This window comes from Canis aureus, chromosome 3 (genome assembly GCF_053574225.1).
Source record: "Canis aureus isolate CA01 chromosome 3, VMU_Caureus_v.1.0, whole genome shotgun sequence".
NCBI lineage: Eukaryota > Metazoa > Chordata > Mammalia > Carnivora > Canidae > Canis > Canis aureus.
In genome coordinates, this window is record NC_135613.1 from 60,608,897 (window position 1) to 60,628,127 (window position 19,231).

The following is a 19,231-nucleotide window of genomic DNA, read 5'->3' on the forward strand; positions in this document are numbered from 1 at the left end:
AATGTAGTAATACTGTGTGTGAATTTGTGTGTAAATATATCTTAATCATTATTTCTTTACCTTAGATGAGAGATGCATTTTAAATATCCATTACCATGTGCATTAAGCATCTTAGTGGCTTATCCAGCCAGTTACTGTTCAACCCCAGACCTGAATTCTTTCTGATACCTAAGAACACTGCACATCTCCCGAAATGGCCATGTCTTGCTTTTTATATCTTTAAGTCACCTGGGAATTACTTCATACATATGGTAGTTGGTTGTAATGTTTTTCTCCCACACCTGAGTGGTGGCTGCACCTGCATAAATTTTTCTACTTTGAGATTTTTTTAGTCATTGCCTATGTTATGGTTGTGAACACATGGTTTTTATTTATTCACTACATAGGCATTTGTTGAGTACTTGCTGTATACCCAACATATACTTTTATAAAGTAAATTATTCTTCTGTATTGTATTATTCAAGACATTGAATCTTTCTGACAGAGGGGTGACTTTCTTGCATGAAAGATCACTAGCTGGTAATCTTTATAGCCCTTATGGTTACTCCGTGTGTAGATTTATAATCCTATGCACGTATTAGATATAAAGTGTTATTTTTAGTATGGGAGAAGCTGTATAAAATGCTTAAATTATAAACTAGTGGGAAATACAGTGCTTGAATAGATGTGGTTTTTTGTTGTTAATAAACATTTACTAATTTTTTAACAGAAATGACATAAGCTTATTTTAGAAAATTTATAAAATATAAAGAAAAATAAAAACCTATAGTTGTAAACTAAATCAGCTATAAAAATTGATACCACATTTCCATTTTTTTGCATATGTATATCCATATTGCTCCTCCTTCTATAATATGGGCTATGCTACATATTTTGAATATTATTTATGAAAAATTTTTGAACATTTAAGATTGTTTCAGTTTTTCCTCCATAACAAAAAATCTTGCAATAAATATTCTCATTTCTTATCTATGAATACATTTATCATCCCTTTGCATAACTTTTTAGAAATGAAATGTCTTGATTTAGGGGGCATATAGAATGTTTCGGATAATGTAAGCATACACATGACAAATAGAAGAGTCCTGATGTAGGAGGTTGATTTTATGAGTAGTGAGAATTCAGACCTCAAAATTGGATTTCAGGTACTTAAATAAAACTATTTTTTTTAAAGAGATGTGTATCATGACTAATATTTAGCATTTTTCTCTAAAACTTTGGGTTCTTTATCTTTCCCACCCAACTCGGAAGTGTTGCCCTGTGTAGGTGCTACCTGAACAGTCACATTTTATATTGATAGAAGTAAATAATTTAAAGATAGAACACAGATTTTGTGAACTGAAATTTCAGGACTAAGCTTTTCCAGAAACACAAGTTTAGAAACAGCAAGATAACATTTTATTATTCTTTACAGGCAGATCAGTTGATGTTCGCTTTGCATTTTGTTCGAGGCATGCATCCTGAACTTTTTCAAGAGAATGTAAGTGGAATAAAGGAGGACAATGTTAGAGTTACAAGGACATTTGGTAATGGGCAGAGTTATGGTGAGATTAGCGGTAACTTTAGTCTGAAAAGTATTTATAAGCCTTTTAGTTTTTTTACTAAGTTAGACATGTAGTGTAAGATGCTCATGTCCGCTTCTCCTCTTCGCGGGAGCCCGGGGTTGGGCAGCGATGGTGAGGTAGTGGGACTTCTCACCATGCCTGGACCTTTTTGAACCCCCGCCCATGGCTTCTCATCCCCATCCAGGCACTCAAGCTGATGCAGGTACATACTGACACATTAGGGGTACCCAGCTACAGTCAGCCTGTGAAGCCAGAGGCTGGGTAGTTCTCAGAAGCTTCCTTGAGCTCAAAGCCTTATGTTCATCTTTTTCATGTGTAATTTATCTTCTTTATCTACAACTTTATTTCTGGTCTGCCATATCACGTGTCTCCAACTTGAAAAGAACTTCCGTCAAGTTAGAGCTAACCAATCCATCTCTGGTGTGCTAATATTTAAAAAGAATTATCTGTAAGTGATTTTCTGGCCAATATCATAAAGTGAGAGTAGAGTAGGAGAGTGTGTGTGTGGGGGGGATTAGTATACGGACCATGACCTTGTAACCCTTAACTCTCCTTGGTCAGATTCTATTTATGTCCTGGATTCTCCTGATTTGAATACTTAAAAGAGCACAGACTTTTCCATGTGCCTGTTTTCTCATTGTTCTCTCTGATTCCACGTGCTCTGGTTCACTTGTGTTGTTTCTCCTGAATTCTTTAATTTGACTCCTTTATTTCTACCATTAGCTTTGATGCCTTTCCCTCCTCCTGTATAATGATGTCCACCATGATCAGTATTTTCCACACTATGAAAGATTTAATATTCCCTAGTTTTCCCTCCTGGAGTATAATTAAATGTTGGGAAAGGAGAACATTTTTCTCTGACTCCTAGCTGCTAATAGCAATCACTGCTTCTTTAATGTGATTGTATAATTTCAGTAAGAGGAGTGAGTGGTCAGGCTGGGTGGAGGCAGGAAGTAATCTTTTTTTTTTCTATATTGCTCTCAAATTTTATGTGTTTTCTTTATTTGCTGACCAGTATGTAACAAATAATATGTGACACTAGGGGAAGCTCAAGGGAAGTAATAGATTTTCTTGGAGTGTTAGATTCTATAACATTGGATCTGTTGTGATTTTGTGGATTAAGGTAAAAAATGAATAGTGGCAGTCCTCTTCTAATCTGTTGGTAAAGATAACTTAATGGAAGTACTTTTCTCTATTTTTTTCCCCAGGATACACAATTTTAAAATTTTTTGGTACACCAATAAAGTGCTTATTTATTAGTGAAAAATCTCATGTAATAGGACATACACTGAACACGTAAACTTATAGATGAAACATTATATATACATATAGGAATTGTAGTTATTTTTTGCTTGATAAAATTGTTTCTGGTAGTTTTCATATGAATGTTTTATGTTGGTACATGAACTCATTCTTGATGTTGATGTACCAGAAGTGGGAAGGTGAGTTTTTTGTTTTCCACATCCTTAGAAAGCTGCATTGTAAGCCATCTTATAGGGAAATTAAAAAAATTCTGTTAAGTGGTTAGTATTTTTATATTTCTTGTTTTACTCATATTTTTATTCAATAGGAATGGGATACGTTTACAGGTGTGGTTGTGGGAGACATGATGCGGAAAGCTGTAAGTAAAAATAACAAAATTATTTCACTCTTCGGGAAAATATTTCTGGCTTTGACTTCATAAGATATTTGCTTCACAGGAATTTTAAAGTACTGTTGAAATTATACTTTAGAGGAACATGTTCTTGTCTCTCCTACTGTACTTTAAAATAGACATAAAGACATTTATTCTCATCAGAATAATACTACTTAAATACTAAGAAACTAATACAATTTCTTTCAGTATATGTTTTATTCCAAGAAGACTTTGATGATCTTGAGAAAATAAAATTTTGTGTATGACTAGGAAAATTCTTACATAACTTGTTTAAGATTTTTTTTAAATTTTTGATAATGTCATTCAAATTTAGCTTTTTCTCTACTAATTTTATGTCTGAACATGTAATGAATAATATTTTTCTTCAAAGCAACATAACCCGAAATGTGTTGCAAAATCTAGATTATGTCTGAAATGCAAAATTTATAGCAGTTCATTATATTTTATTCCATTTTTCTGAAGTTTCATAAAAGATTATGCACAATGAAAATGAATACATTTATGTAAATTGTTATCTATACCTTGTTATATCGAATTTTATCATAGTGACTTGTAAATTTAAGTAGTAATACATAGAATTTTTTTAAAATTAGTGCTCATAAAATTAGCTAGTCACTTGTTAATTTTTCTAAGTCTGAATTTTACCAAATATACCAAAAGAGAATAATTTTTCCTATAAAGGACTCTCAGCAAAGAATCCGTGATCAACTCCCATCGTGGATAGACCAGGAGCGAAGCTGGGCAGTGGCAACGCTAAAGGTATTCATGACATTTCTACTTTGGGGGTATTTAAAATTTTCCTGTACTTAAATCGTTTATTTTTTTACATGCTCCCTATTATACTTAGTGTTGATATTTCTGTGAATATGCCATCAAATCCCTGGGTAAAAGGATAGTAAAGAATTGATTATTCTATTCTGATTAGTGCTTTAATCTATAGCTAAATCTTTCATTCAACATACACGTTTGAATGTATGCATTCATACAACTTTCCAACTTACATTGGTTCCTGGGTGTAAGGTGGATGCTGAGGACAGGGTGAGAGCAGGAATTGCAGTTCAGAAGCCCAACTGCCAGCAGTTTCGTCTGTGTTCTGTACTCAGGCCTCACTGGTACTTTAGTTGGGAACACAAAACGAGATGAACCTCCTTCTCTCAAAATCTATATGTATGTTTCTTTTCCTTTTTTCCTTCCCTGCGCCTTACATCTGCTGTCGTGTGACAGTGGCACGTAGTAAAAACAGCAAGAGTAGAGGTGCTTGCTGGGGACTTACTGTTTTCACAGCGTTATGCAGAGCGTGAAAGTGGCTCACTTCACTGTATGTTTCCAACAGTCTGATGAGGAAGCTCCTGTTCCTGTCCTCATTTGACAGATGAGAAAACCAGGCCCAGAACGATGTGGTCTCTGCTTATGGTGACTTAGGAAGTAGAGTCAGGATTTGATACTGGGCTCCTGGTGGCAGAGTCTGGGCTGGTTACCACGACTCTGTACTGCCTGTTTTTCATAGGTTTTTATCGAATAGAGTCAGTAGATCCTGCTTTGTTGTCAGTGAATCTTTTTTCTCATCAGCCATTTATTTAGTTCCTACTGCTGGTCAGCACAGTGCCCATGGAGTCCAGATTGCGGTTTTACAATACAGAGAGGCAGCACTGAGCCCACTTGCCCTGTAGGGAGGATGACAGGGAGAACATATTTGTGATATGGTTGGCACCCTACTGGAGCTATACCCCTGGTGTTTGATCCTGTGTCTATTGGGAGACCAGCATGCTGCCTACTGCACTATGGCCATCCCACATTTCTAGCCAAAAACAGAATGATTATATAATGTGGAGCATAAACTGGTAGCAGGAGGCCCTTATACACTAATTGCCACTAAATTTAATAGACTACCATCAAATGTTATCCTAATAGGCTTAGATCACTTATTAAAAATAATGAAAGTGAAATATACTTAATTTTCTACTGTGTAAGTTTAATTTTAGTCAAGTTACATAATGAAATTTGGGCAATATAATGGGTTATTTAGAAGTGAATATAGCTACTTGGATGAAGCATCCTTAAGTACTTGATTTATGTTTATGCCATGTGACATTCTAGTACTGCAGATACAAATCTTCCAAATTCGCCATTCTTTTCAATAACAGTTATCCATATATACAGATTTACATTTCTCATCTTGAAGCCCAGTGTTGATAAAAGTTTGGAAGAGAGATTGCCAAAGGGAAGGGGGGATGGGCAAAGTCGGTGAAGGGGCGTGGGAGGTGAGGCACAGCACAGGGAACAGAGTCAGTGGTGATGTGATAGCACTGTGTGGAGAGAGATGGTGCTTGTGATGACATAGTTGTATAGCTAAAACTAATGTAACATATATACTCAAAATATACTCAAAAAATTTTTTTAATGGGCAAAAGACCTGAATAGACCTTTTTCTAAAACAGACATACAAATGGCTGACATATATACGAATAAGGTGCTCAGCATCATTGATCATTAGGGAAATACAAAGTCAATCACAGGTACCAGTTCACAACTCTTAGGATGACTATAATTGGAAAGACAAGATAACATGTGATGGCAGCGTGATAGAGAAAAGGGAAAATGTACACTGTTGGTGAGAATATAAATTGGCGCAGCCTTTATGAAAACATTGTGGAGTGTCCTCAAAAAATTAAAACTAGAACTACTGTATGCTCCAGCAGTCCTACTTCTTACCTCTGGGTATAAATTCAAAGGAAATGTTTATTATTATAATTCACCCAAGATATAGTCACAATCTACATGTTCATCAGTGGATGAATGGATGAAGAAAGTGTGATCTATCCATCTATAAGAGAATATTATTAACAAGTGTGAATATATTCCATTATGGTAATTATTTCACAGTGTAAATGCTTATGAGAGCATTCCTTAAATACATACGATTTTGTCAGTGATACCTCAGTAAGGCTGAGAAGGATGAAAAACCAAGTTTGGAAAAGATGGTAGTCTTGGAGGTAGAAGGGAACAAATGTGTTAAGGCAGAGCCTTGAGAGATGGTGGCATTTTTTTTTTTAAGATTTTCTAAATTTATTTATTCATGACAGACAGAGAGAGAGAGAGGCAGAGACACAGGCAGAGGGAGAAGCAGGCTCCATGCAAGGAGCCTGATGTGGGACTTGATCCGGGTCTCCAGAATCAGGCCCTGGGCTGAAGGCAGTGCCAAACTGCTGGGCCACTGGGGCTGCCTGAGACGGTGGTGTTTAAGGTGAATGCTGAATGCTCAGTAGGAACTGATGAGAAATCTCGGGTAGAGATTAATAAGTAGAGACTTAGAACGTCTAGGGGCAAGGAAGCCAACATGTGTATGAATGGGACATAAGTGGATGTGGGCTAGGAAACACACGCTTTCCTCAGGATTTGGTGTTGGCAGGAAAGTTGGCGGTTGTGATCGTCCTGTGCAGCTGAAGCGAGGCACAGGTTCGTGCACACTCACACACATCTGTCCTTTCTCCAGAAGGTGAGGTTCTTCTGTAGAGATAAGACTCGATCACTTGCACATACTGCTTTCGTGCTACTTGGGAAATGTTTAATTTTACCTGCTTATGGGTTGGAGCAGTCCAATACCATGTTTCTGATCTAGAAATTAGCAGATGGAGCCAGTGTGAAGGGGGGAAAGAAGCCAACACATGCCCATTGGTACTTGGTTTTAGTTTACTCTTTCAGTAGTGCTTGTGGCTCTTTCACATGTGCTTGTGGCTCATTGTGTGGGGCTGTGCTTGTGTTTTAGATTGCCCTCCCCAGTCTTTATCAGACCCTCTGCTTTGACGACGTGGCTCTGTGGCGGACATACTATCACAGCTCGGCGTGTGAGCAAGAGTTTCCATCTATTCTGGCAAAGAAAGTGTCCTCATTTCAGCAGGTGAGTTATCTCAATGCATAAAAATATCTGACATTTCTTTTGTATTCAGAAGCTATTTCAAGGAAAGCTCTGCCTTTGGGTGTGGCATAATGTTATGGCGGGGAAAGGCTTTCAGCTTTTCCATCTGCCTGGGTGGGGGGGATGTCACTGGCAGAATTTCTGGATAGGATGTCCCCCTGTAGCCCTACTTCTTCCCTCCGCCTCCTCCCCTGTCTCCGCCCAAAGAGTGTGCCATAGAGAAAGAGTCCTGGCAAGTTTTCCGAGTCTGGATCTCAACAGAGTAGTGAACCTGCTGATGGGTTCTGCCCCATCAGTTGGGGAGGCACAGGCTGCGAGTGGCTGGGCTCTCTAGGAGCAGGTCCTCCAGGTCACTGACCCTGGTTTGTGTCTCTTCCTTGGCTGCGGGCGCTTTTGTCCTTGTCTTTCCACACTGAATGCCCCTTTACCAAGTACAGTTTAAAAAAAGAAGGAAAGAAAGCTAAGAAGAACTTTATTTGAAAACAGAAACATCTAGGTTTATACATGATTGACTGTAAAAATAGTGATTTGAAAATCTTAGGATTTGAGGGCTTCTCTTCGATGGTTACCAGAAGGCCTCATGTATATGCTCTTGCTTTCACCTGCTTTTGACCCTTGTCAGATACTGAAGACAAAGTGAGACCTATGGCTACTGCATGCTCCTGCTGACTCAGATGAGAAGCTTGAGGCAGTAAATGGGTTTTAGTAAAAGTTTTCACTATTAAGGACGTATCTTTGTATAAAACTGTTGTGACAGTTTGTGTAAGAAAGTATTGTGGAACAGTGATCAGTGTTCACGTATTTAAGTAAATATTTGTTTAATTAACTAACATTAACTACTGCTTAAAGTTCTCAGGGGAACTTACTATTTAAAAATGCCCCACACTTTATTTTAAGGTTCTCGTGGTACAGGCCCTCAGACCAGACAGATTGCAAAGTGCCATGGCTCTGTTTGCATGTAAAACTCTGGGTAAGTGCAGTACTTTTCTAGACCTAGACTGCTGACCGGAATTATTTGGTTTTTAATTTACATTTGAGTTTATGTTACCCTTGGTTTAGAAGATTATAAAGTCTTTTCCTTCATTCTACTTATCTTAAAACCCTTACTGGATTAAAAAATAAATGTATGTTGCATGTGACTGGTTTACACTAATTTGTAGTAAATCTGATGCATCGTTGACATCCTATATTTAGTTAATAGTGTTTGAGATTTAAAAAATTATTTTATTGTGAAAACACTTTAGACATTTATACATTTGTTCTTAATTAGGACTTTAAAGCAGGGAATCAAGTGTTTGACTTAGATAACTAAAGTAAAATAAAGTAATACCCATAATCCTAAGGGGAGAAAAGCCTTTAAAATGAATTATTTTTTGCTCTAAGCAAAAAATGAAGAATTTGTCTTTTAGCTTACAATCTATGCAATCCATTTTTAAAATCTGTCTTCTCAGAAAGAATGAAGTTATTCATTTGTAAGTAAACTATAGCATATTTTGATTTTTCTCAAGAGAATTTGGAAAACTATGTTAAAGGAAGACTATGTAAAGTATTTTAGTTGAAATGGAGTCATCTAAGAATAGCGAATCTGTTTTCTTAAACCACAGGAAGTTTGGAAATGAAAAATCTGGCATAGGTGAAGATGTATGCTGACATTTTTTTCTAGAAATCCTCCATTTCTATTTAACATTTTATTCATATATGAAATTTTAAAAAAATTTTTTTAAAGATTTTATTTATTCATGAGAGACACAGAGAGAGAGAGAGAGAGAGAGAAAGGCAGAGAACACAGGCAGAGGGAGAAGCAGGCTCCATGCAGGGAGCCCGACGTGGGACTCGATCCTGGATCTCCAGGATCATACCCTGGGCTGAAGGCGGCGCTAAACTGCTGAGCCACCCGGGCTGCCCCATATATGAAATTTTATGTGGAAGTTGTCTTAATTATTTTTTGTCTTAATTATTTTTTAATAATTATGTATGTTTTTGTTCATAGATTTTCTCATATAAATAAGCTTAGCAAAGAATTTTAGGAAATTGAAAAAAAATATACTGGGTTTTCAGTACTCATCACTGGAAAACTTGACAGGACGGACTAATCATTCTTCTGTTGTCTTGTAAAGTTGTTAGAGTTGACTGTACCAGGTCCTATTCTTTTTTTCTTAATTTTTAAGATTTTATTTATTCATGAGAAACACAAAGGGAAGCAGCCTCCATGCAGGGAGACTAATGCGGAACTTGATCCTGGACCTCCAGGATCATACCTTGAGCCAGAGGTAGACACTCAAATGTTGAGCCACCCAGCTGTCCATACTAGGGTCCTGTTCTGAGAAATTGTCTCAGCTTCAGTTTTGTTCTAGTAAACACACTTTTTCATTTAAACGTGGCTGTTTGTAACGATCCAAATGACAGTAACACTTAAATCGTTGTTTTTATATGCCGGGTACAAGTCTGTGCTGCACACATATTTGCTCGCTTAATCCCCACACTAGCATCACGAAAGGCTATTTCTAAATACTGATTTAAAAATGAGGAAACAACATCACATAGCTAATAAACAACAGAATTCAGATCCTGCTCCTTAGTTCATGTTCTTATTAAGTACTGAAGGGGTCACATTTTTCCTCAGTGTGGAGGGATATTTTTGGCAGGTGCTCACATGAACATGTATAAAGTTATCCACACACATTCACCCGCAATCTAACCTAGTGTAGCAGTTTCCTGGGGCTTCTGTAAGTATCACAAACCAGGTGGCTTCATGCAACAGAAATTTGTCGTCTCTTGGTGTTGGAGGCTAGAAGTCCAAAATCAATGTTACTGCAAGGCCATGCTCCCTCTGAAACCCATGGGGAATCCACCTGTGCCCCTCCATGGCCTCTAGTGGTTTGCTGGCCACCTGGCCTTTCTTGGGTCACAACTGCATAATCTGCATGATATTTTCCCTGAGTATCTCTTCACATGTCTGACTCCTAATGAGGCCCCATCATGTGGGGGTAGGTGCCCACCATATTCCAATATGACCTTGTCTGAAGCTAATTCTCTCTGTCCTGACCTTGCTTCCATGTAGGGTCATTCTGAGGTATTGGAATTATAGCTTCAGCTTCTCTGTTTTGGAGGAACACCGTTCAACCCTTACTACCCATCAGTCCAGCTTTTCACCTAACGGCCATCTTCTGCTTCCCCCTCTGGCAGAACACACATGCGCACACAGGTGCACAACATCTTGAGGCGCGAATGAGACTGGCCACCCAGCTGGCTGCTCTGGGTCTGTGGAGATGCACCTGCATGTGCTCTGGCTTACCTTCCCTTGAGCAAGAAGAGGAGAGTCTCTCTGTCTGATGGCTTGCCTGTGTCCCTGCTCATTTTTACTCTGGTCTGGCGGAATGTCCACTAACTCTTGGTTGCAAGTGATAGGTGCTGATCTCACACCCACTCCAGTGAGGAAGGGCAGTGCTGTAACCAGTACCCAGGAAGCTAGAGCTAGGGCTGGCCTCGGTGCCCGTAGGTCTCATGGACTCCAGCAACGTGGGCCTTCTTTCCTAGTCCCAGCCTTACACATTCTCCTTCCATTTCTCTTCTCTCTCCCCTCACTCCATCTTTGTGTCTCTGTTTCTTTGTGTCTTTATCTCTTTCCTGCCTGTGTATTGCCTTTGGCCTTTGAGCTCATATGTATTCTGTGTATGAGGCTGCCCGCCTCCTGGGATAGAATTTAAAGCTTGTGATGAGAGAGAGCTTTCCCTCCCAGCCTCACTTTCAGAATCCCAGGAATAGACTCTGATGTGCTTGGCTTGGTAACATGATCAGCTCTGCAGCTCATCCTGCCAGAAATACATACAATAGCAGTTTCCCCAAGAGCGGTCATGGGTGGAGGAGGGTCTGCTACCAGAAATGAGGGAAGAACTGCTACTGTCAAAAGATACCCACTAGAGTCAGTTTATTATTTTTTTATAAATTTATTTTTTATTGGTGTTCAATTTGCCAACATATAGAATAACACCCAGTGCTCATCCCGTCAAGTGCCCACCTCAGTGCTCGTCACCCAGTCATCCCCACCCCCCGCCCTCCTCCCCTTCCACCACCCCTAGTTCATTTCCCAGAGTTAGGAGTCAGTTTACATGTCATGTGTTTTAACTGGTTCTCACACTGAAGTAGTTGGGTGGTTGCACCATTAATGTATAAAGTGCATTTTGAAAGGCTGACTCCTTTAAAAGTTACAAGTATCTAACTTCTGATTCTAGAAAATGAGGTATTTGAACAAAGATACTAGTGTCCATGTTAACAAATACCCAAAGCGTACTTTGTCTTGTGACCGAAATGTTTAGTGTGTTGCCAAACGCAGACATCCATGTTGGTAGTAACTGGATAGTGGGCATATGATTAATGTGAAAACTGTCCCTGCATCTGCCACTTGGATGTTAGCTGAGGGAAGTGGCCTTTTACCAACATTTTTTAGAAACACAGGAGCAGTGAGACAGGAGTTCTTCACTCCCATTGTCAGACCTTCCCAGCAGCCATACGGGAGCTCTGTTCGTTATCTCTATCATGTCCCTGTGAGTGAGTGGCCTGCTCCAGTGAAAGGCCAACCTATCTGCTCTGTTTCTTACTCCTGCCATTTCCCCTTCTCCGTCAGCAATTTCACCTCCTTGAAGGGACCATTTTGTCAGCAACAATCCTGTCTCACAAATGGCCCCCCTCCAGCTGCTTCTCTTTCTGCAGCAGGACGTGTGGGCAGCGTGTCTTGGTGAGATTGCAACGGCCACTCTGCACTCACTCTGTCCTGCTCGCTCGCTCTTTGCTTCTACCCAGCAGCCCCCCAGGATTGCTCTATTACCTCCACAGAGCTGTTTTGTATACTTCCTTTAAATGCTCTTTACTTTCTACTCTGGGTTAGTGTTTCTTTCAGTCCTCAGCCATTTCAAGCTGTTTCTTGTCATTTTCCCATATGGGCAGTTTCTCGGCATGTCTTCAAAATGTTGGCCTATTTATTCTTCCTTCCAGCACATTCTCTCTCTAGTAAACTTGCTGGCTTGCAGAGCTATCCGTGAATTACTGATTCTTTATCTCCTGTTCTTAGCCCTGACCTCCTGGAATTCTAGACTCCTCTGTCCAAGTGCTTATTTGATATTTTCACGTGAACGTCATGTCACACAGATTCAACAGGACCGACCTAGAACTTGGACTTGTCTATACCAGTATCCACTCAGTTGCTCATACCAAATACCTGGGAGAAACCCCTCCTCCTTGTCCTTTCCTTTCCAGACTCCATCTACCAGCAAGTTTTTTTGGCTCTAACATTTGCTCTGAATTAATTTACTTTGCTCCATTTGCTACTAATTTAATGCAAACTGTTATCCTCTCTCACCTCGGTAACTGCCGTAGCTTTGGCTCTGTCTTCAGAATGCATTCAGAATCCACTTCTCACCCCTCCATTACCACCTACCCACTTTGTTTCAGCCACTGGCACATAAACAGGATTACCACTGTTCAGGCTGCTTTTCTCCCCACTCCCAGTTTATTCTCAACAGAGCAGCCACAGGGCCATTAGAAATACCAGTTAGATCATAGAGCTCCTCAGGCCCGAGTCTTCTGATGGCCTCATCTTTCCTGTATCCTTACCCTGTCTTAAAGGGTCTTAGCTCTTCCAGTCCTGTGTTTGCCCCTTAGATCCCTGCTCCTTCCACTCTGACCCTCTTCCAGTCCTTTCCAACCATAAGAGACCTTGCCTGTTCTTCTGGAGTACCTACTGTGTTTCTGCCATCTCAGGACCTTTTTGCACCCGCTGTTCTTTCCAGGAGAGCTCACTCCTTTCCCCACTATCTTCCCTGCTTCTCTGCTCAAATGTCACTTTTTCAGTGATGATTTCCCTGAGCACTCTGTATAAAATAATGTACTCCTACTTGCTCTTTTACGTGGCTTACTTTCCTCCATAACAGTTGCTAACATCTGACACATTGTTATTGTGTGTTCTCCAACTAGAATACAAGCCTCAAGAGGGATCTTAAATCACTTCTGGGAGGGACACCTGGGTGGCTCAGCGGTTGAGTATCTGCCTTCAGCTCAGGGCATGATCCTGGGGTCCGGGATCGAGTCCCATATCAGGCTTCCTGCAGGGAGCCTGCTTCTTCCTCGGCCTATGTCTGCCTCTCTCTGTCTCTGTCTCTCTGTCTCTCATGAATAAATAAATAAAATATTAAAAAATTCATTTCTGGAACAGAGGCACTATAAATGCTTGTTCTGACTTGGTCTCCCTACTTGAGCTCTTGCCTCCTTTCCAATCCATTCTCTTCATACAGCTGTGTAGTCTTTAAAAATTGAAACTAGATCATCTCAGTTTTTGTATACGATCTCCAAAATATTCTTAGACCACTTAGAATAAAATCCGGATTCCTTACATAAGCTTATAAGACTCTGCTTGCTTCTCTGACCTCAACTGTACCACTCTTGCTTGTTCCCCATGTACCTGTGGGAAAAACTGCTTTCAGACCTTTGCACCATCTTTCTGCTCTGTGCTTTTCCTTCTTTTGTTTGTTTGTTTGTTTTTTGGATCCTTTTCTGGAGATTTTATTTAATATAGGAATATCTTCCAGTGACCTGAATAATACTTCTTAGTTCTGCAGTAGTAAAGATTATTACTCCCTTTAATACTTCTTTTAAAAAGAAAAAGGTTATTTTATTAAAATTCAAGCATAATGCACAGTGTTGTGCTGAGCACCAGGTGTTGCATGGAAGTGCTGAATCCTTCATTCAGATGTTAGCTTTATAATACTGCAGTTCCAGAGAGGTCTTTCTGGGCCACCAAACAGGACCAACACATCAACCTGTGTTAATTCCCTATAATAGGACTCAACACTATCCGACATGTTTCTGGCCTATCTATATATTTATTATCTGTTTCTATAACTCATTGCAAGTTTAAGTAAAACAAGGCAATTTTCAGAGAGGTTCTTTAGTGTCTATTCTTTCCTCACTCCCATAGTCTTTGGAAATTTGCTCTTTATACTTTATTGTTCAGACCTCTCTTACTGACTTTGTAGTTTGACCTTCTACCAACTCTTTGGAATACTGCTCTTGTGGTACCATTTTATCTCCAGGTTAAATGACATTTAAGATTTAATGGCACCAACCAAAAACCTCATGATATTCACATATTCAAATGTTTTGAAAGTTTAATATACTTCTAAAATCATATTCTGCCTATTTTTAAGTGAAAGTTATGTATGCTGGTATATGGCTGGATGATTTTGTATTTGGTCAAATGGTTTTATTATTATAGTTTTCATCATTATTCATCATTATTATTATAGTTTTTCATCAATAAAAACTTCCTCTGGAGTTTTTATTGTATGAGTTTTAAAAATTCAAATTGCTAGAGAATGACAAGCACATATCTTTTTAATCAAATTCTAAAGATTTAATCTCAAATGTAATTTCTCAAGCATAATTCCTATGGAAAAGATTTTTATTTAGTTTTAGCAGTCCTTTTTATAATCTCTAAACTTTAAACTAGTAACTTAAAAAAATGTTTATGAAAGTAGTGTCAGTTTCAAAATAGGGCCATCCTCAAAATTTTTAGGCATGTCACTTTAATCTTCCAAACCAAGCTTTAATATACTAGCCAAATCTACTCCATTACTTTTTAAAAATAGCAGTTACCAGATACTAAATTCAGACTTGAGTAATTTCGATTGAATTTTGACTTTCTAAGGTGACTAGTCTGAGCAAGTATTGTACTGTGTATGTTGGGGTTATTAGGAGCATGTTCCTGGGAGGTGCTAGAGCGGCCCCGGGGGGCTCTCCATTCAAGAGTCTATGTGAACCTTGTGGCTTTCCTGCTTCAGAGCTCATCCTCTGGTCCATGCCCACAGCCCTTCCGAGACACCTCATTTCCCTGGCTCCATCTGTCTCATCAAGTCTGTGTCCAAGAGGAAATGGAGAGGACATAAGGACATGCATAATTATTTTTTTTTTTTTTGTTGCCTCTGTAACAAACCACCACAAATGAGCAGCTGAGAACGATACCTGTGTCCTCTCTCGGGGTCCTACTGGGTTGGCCTGGACTCTTGCTTCGAGTCCCACAGGCTGAATCCAGGTGTTGGCTCCATGGCCTGTAGGGGAGGCTCATAAGGAGGTATCCCCAAATGCATCGAGGCTCCTCACAGTATTCAGTTGCATGCTGTTGTAGGGTTGAGGTCCTCCTTCCCTCACTGTGGCTGGCGGCGTCCTCAGCATTTGGAGGCAACTAGGGTTTTTTGGTTCTCCCCTTCCTCCATGGTCATGGGCAGCAGGGCCATGCTCTCTCCTCTGCCTCCTCAATCCTGCTTCTCTCTTCTGCCTCTCTGACTTTAGCTGGAGAAATTTTTCTGCACTTAAGGATCCAAGTGATTACATTGGCTACTAGGATAATCAAGGGGAATGTTATTTTATGGTCCGGAACTGTAATTGTGCCTGCAGAGTGCTTTCACAGAAGCACGGGGGTTGGGAATCTACAAACAGAGCCTTTGGTCTACCACAAAATGTGGGACTTTGTTTTTTTTTTTCTAGGCTTGAGTATGATTCCATTTCTAAAGAGTATCTTCCTATTTGATTGGTTGATGTACATTGGGTTCGATAGTGGTTGTCAGTTTTCTTTCTATTGATGTTTGTGGTACATTTTAGAGTTGTCCTTTCTTGCTAATGAAGGAAGTGTAATTTCATACACTGGAGCTTGCCAGTCTCTTTGTTGGAGAGGATAGGCCGAGTGAGGAAGAATGAATCGATAATACTTAACCACCTGTAATAGTTTTATGTTAATTTGTTACTTTCTTACTTAGGTACCTAAAAAGTACAAGATTAATATCCTTTTTTTTACCTGCAAATTATTTCTTTTTTTAAATTTTAATATTTTATCTGAGTAAAATAAAATGCAATAAAGGTTTGAGTTGTTTCTTTGACTCATTTTTTGTTTCCTTTTGAAAGAAATGATTTATTTTATTTTATTATTATTATTTTTTATTTTTATTTTTTAATTTATTTTTTATTGGTGTTCAATTTACTAACATACAGAATAACCCCCAGTGCCCGTCACCCATTCACTCCCACCCCCCGCCCTCCTCCCCTTCTACCACCCCTAGTTCGTTTCCCAGAGTTAGCAGTCTTTATGTTCTGTCTCCCTTTCTGATATTTCCCACACATTTCTTCTCCCTTCCCTTATATTCCCTTTCACTATTATTTATATTCCCCAAATGAATGAGAACATATAATGTTTGTCCTTCTCCGACTGACTTACTTCACTCAGCATAATACCCTCCAGTTCCATCCACGTTGAAGCAAATGTGGGTATTTGTCATTTCTAATAGCTGAGTAATATTCCATTGTATACATAAACCACATCTTCTTTATCCACTCATCTTTCGTTGGACACCGAGGCTCCTTCCACAGTTTGGCTATCGTGGCCATTGCTGCTATAAACATCGGGGTGCAGGTGTCCCGGCGTTTCATTGCATTTGTATCTTTGGGGTAAATCCCCAACAGTGCAATTGCTGGGTCGTAGGGCAGGTCTATTTTTAACTCTTTGAGGAACCTCCACACAGTTTTCCAGAGTGGCTGCACCAGTTCACATTCCCACCAAGAGTGTAAGAGGGTTCCCTTTTCTCCGCATCCTCTCCAACATTTGTTGTTTCCTGCCTTGTTAATTTGCCCCATTCTCACTGGTGTGAGGTGGTATCTCATTGTGGTTTTGATTTGTATTTCCCTGATGGCAAGTGATGCAGAGCATTTTCTCATGTGCGTGTTGGCCATGTCTATGTCTTCCTCTGTGAGATTTCTCTTCATGTCTTTTGCCCATTTCATGATTGGATTGTTTGTTTCTTTGGTGTTGAGTTTAATAAGTTCTTTATAGATCTTGGAAACTAGCCCTTTATCTGATAGGTCATTTGCAAATATCTTCTCCCATTCTGTAGGTTGTCTTTTAGTTTTGTTGACTGTATCCTTTGCTGTGCAAAAGCTTCTTATCTTGATGAAGTCCCAATAGTTCATTTTTGCTTTTGTTTCTTTTGCCTTCTGGATGTATCTTGCAAGAAGTTACTGTGGCCGAGTTCAAAAAGGGTGTTGCCTGTGTTCTTCTCTAGGATTTTGATGGAATCTTGTCTCACATTTAGATTTTTCATCCATTTTGAGTTTATCTTTGTGTATGGTGCAAGAGAGTGGTGTAGTTTCATTCTTCTGCATATGGATATCCAATTTTCCCAGCACCATTTATTGAAGAGACTGTCTTTCTTCCAATGGATAGTCTTTCCTCCTTTATCGAATATTAGTTGACCATAAAGTTGAGGGTCCACTTCTGGATTCTCTATTCTGTTCCATTGATCTATGTGTCTGTTTTTGTGCCGGTACCACACTGTCTTGATGACCACAGCTTTGTAGTACAACCTGAAATCTGGCATTGTGATGCCCCCAGCTATGGTTTTCTTTTTTAAAATTCCCCTGGCTATTCGGGGTCTTTTCTGATTCCACACAAATCTTAAAATAATTTGTCCTAACTCTCTGAAGAAAGTCCATGGTATTTTGATAGGGATTGCATTAAACGTGTATATTGCCCTGGGTAACACTGACATTTTCACAATATTAATTCTGCCAATCCATGAGCATGGAATATTTTCCCATCTCTTTGTGTCTTCCTCAATTTCTTTCAGAAGTGTTCCATAGTTTTGAGGGTATAGATCCTTTACATCTTTGGTTAGGTTTATTCCTAGGTATCTTATGCTTTTGGGTGCAATTATAAATGGGACTGACTCCTTAATTTCTCTCTCTTCAGTCTCATTGTTAGTGTATAGAAATGCCACTGATTTCTGGGCATTGATTTTGTATCCTGTCACGCTACCGAATTGCTGTATGAGTTCTAGCAATCCTGGGGTGGAGACTTTTGGGTTTTCCATGTAGAGTATCATGTCATCGGCGAAGAGGGAGAGTTTGACTTCTTCTTTGCCAATTTGAATGCCTTTAATGTCTTTTTGTTGTCTGATTGCTGAGGCTAGGACTTCCAGTACTATGTTGAATAGCAGTGGTGAGAGTGGACATCCCTGTCTTGTTCCTGATCTTAGGGGAAAGGCTCCCAGTGCTTCCCCATTGAGAATGATATTTGCTGTGGGCTTTTCGGAGATGGCTTTTAAGATGTTGAGGAATGTTCCCTCTATTCCTACACTCTGAAGAGTTTTGATCAGAAATGGATGCTGTACTTTGTCAAATGCTTCCTCTGCATCTAATGAGAGGATCATATGGTTCTTGGTGTTTCTCTTGCTGATATGATGAATCACATTGATTGTTTTACGGGTGTTGAACCAGCCTTGTGTCCCAGGGATAAATCCTACTTGGTCATGGTGAATAATTTTCTTAATGTATTGTTGGATCCTATTGGCCAGTATCTTGTTGAGAATTTTTGCATTCATGTTCATCAGGGATATTGGTCTGTAATTCTCCTTTCTGGTGGGGTCTTTGTCTGGTTTTGGAATTAAGGTGATGCTGGCCTCATAGAACGAATTTGGAAGTACTCCATCTCTTTCTATCTTTCCAAACAGCTTTAGGAGAATAGGTATGGTTTCTTCTTTAAAGGTTTGATAAAATTCCCCTGGGAAGCCATCTGGCCCTGGACTCTTGTGTCTTGGGAGGTTTTTGATGACTGCTTCAATTTCCTCCCTGGTTATTGGCCTGTTCAGGTTTCCTATTTCTTCCTGTTCCAGTTTTGGTAGTTTGTGACTTTCCAGGAATGCGTCCATTTCTTCTAGATTGCCTAATTTATTGGCGTATAGCTGTTCATAATATGTTTTTAAAATTGTTTGTATTTCCTTGGTGTTGGGAGTGATCTCTCCTTTCTCATTCATGATTTTATTAATTTGAGTCTTCTCTCTCTTCTTTTTAATCTTGGCTCATGGTTTATCTATCTTATTAATTCTTTCAAAGAACCAACTCCTGGTTCTGTTGATCTGTTCCACAGTTCTTCTGGTCTCGATTTCGTTGAGTTCTGCTCGAATCTTTATTAACTCCCTTCTTCTCCTGGGTGTAGGATCTATTTGCTGTTTTTTCTCTAGCTCCTTTATGTGTAAGGTCAGCTTTTGTATTTGAGTT

The 19,231-nt window shown here is 39.4% G+C and overlaps 1 protein-coding gene across 9 annotated transcripts in view; it reads left to right on the forward strand.

Moving 5' to 3' along the window:
- The window catches only part of DYNC2H1 (dynein cytoplasmic 2 heavy chain 1), a 339,457-nt gene that overhangs the window by 152,696 nt on the left and 167,530 nt on the right, over window positions 1-19,231 (forward strand). For all 9 annotated transcript variants that reach the window (XR_013376718.1, XM_077893274.1, XM_077893273.1 and 6 more), the window contains 5 exons: window positions 1,415-1,480; window positions 3,136-3,186; window positions 3,904-3,981; window positions 6,989-7,120; window positions 8,036-8,108. Coding sequence is in view for 8 of the 9 variants with exons in the window: in XM_077893274.1 (XP_077749400.1) it covers window positions 1,415-1,480; window positions 3,136-3,186; window positions 3,904-3,981; window positions 6,989-7,120; window positions 8,036-8,108 (400 nt within the window). In the remaining variant the exon portion in view is untranslated. The remainder of the gene's footprint in view (window positions 1-1,414; window positions 1,481-3,135; window positions 3,187-3,903; window positions 3,982-6,988; window positions 7,121-8,035; window positions 8,109-19,231) is intronic.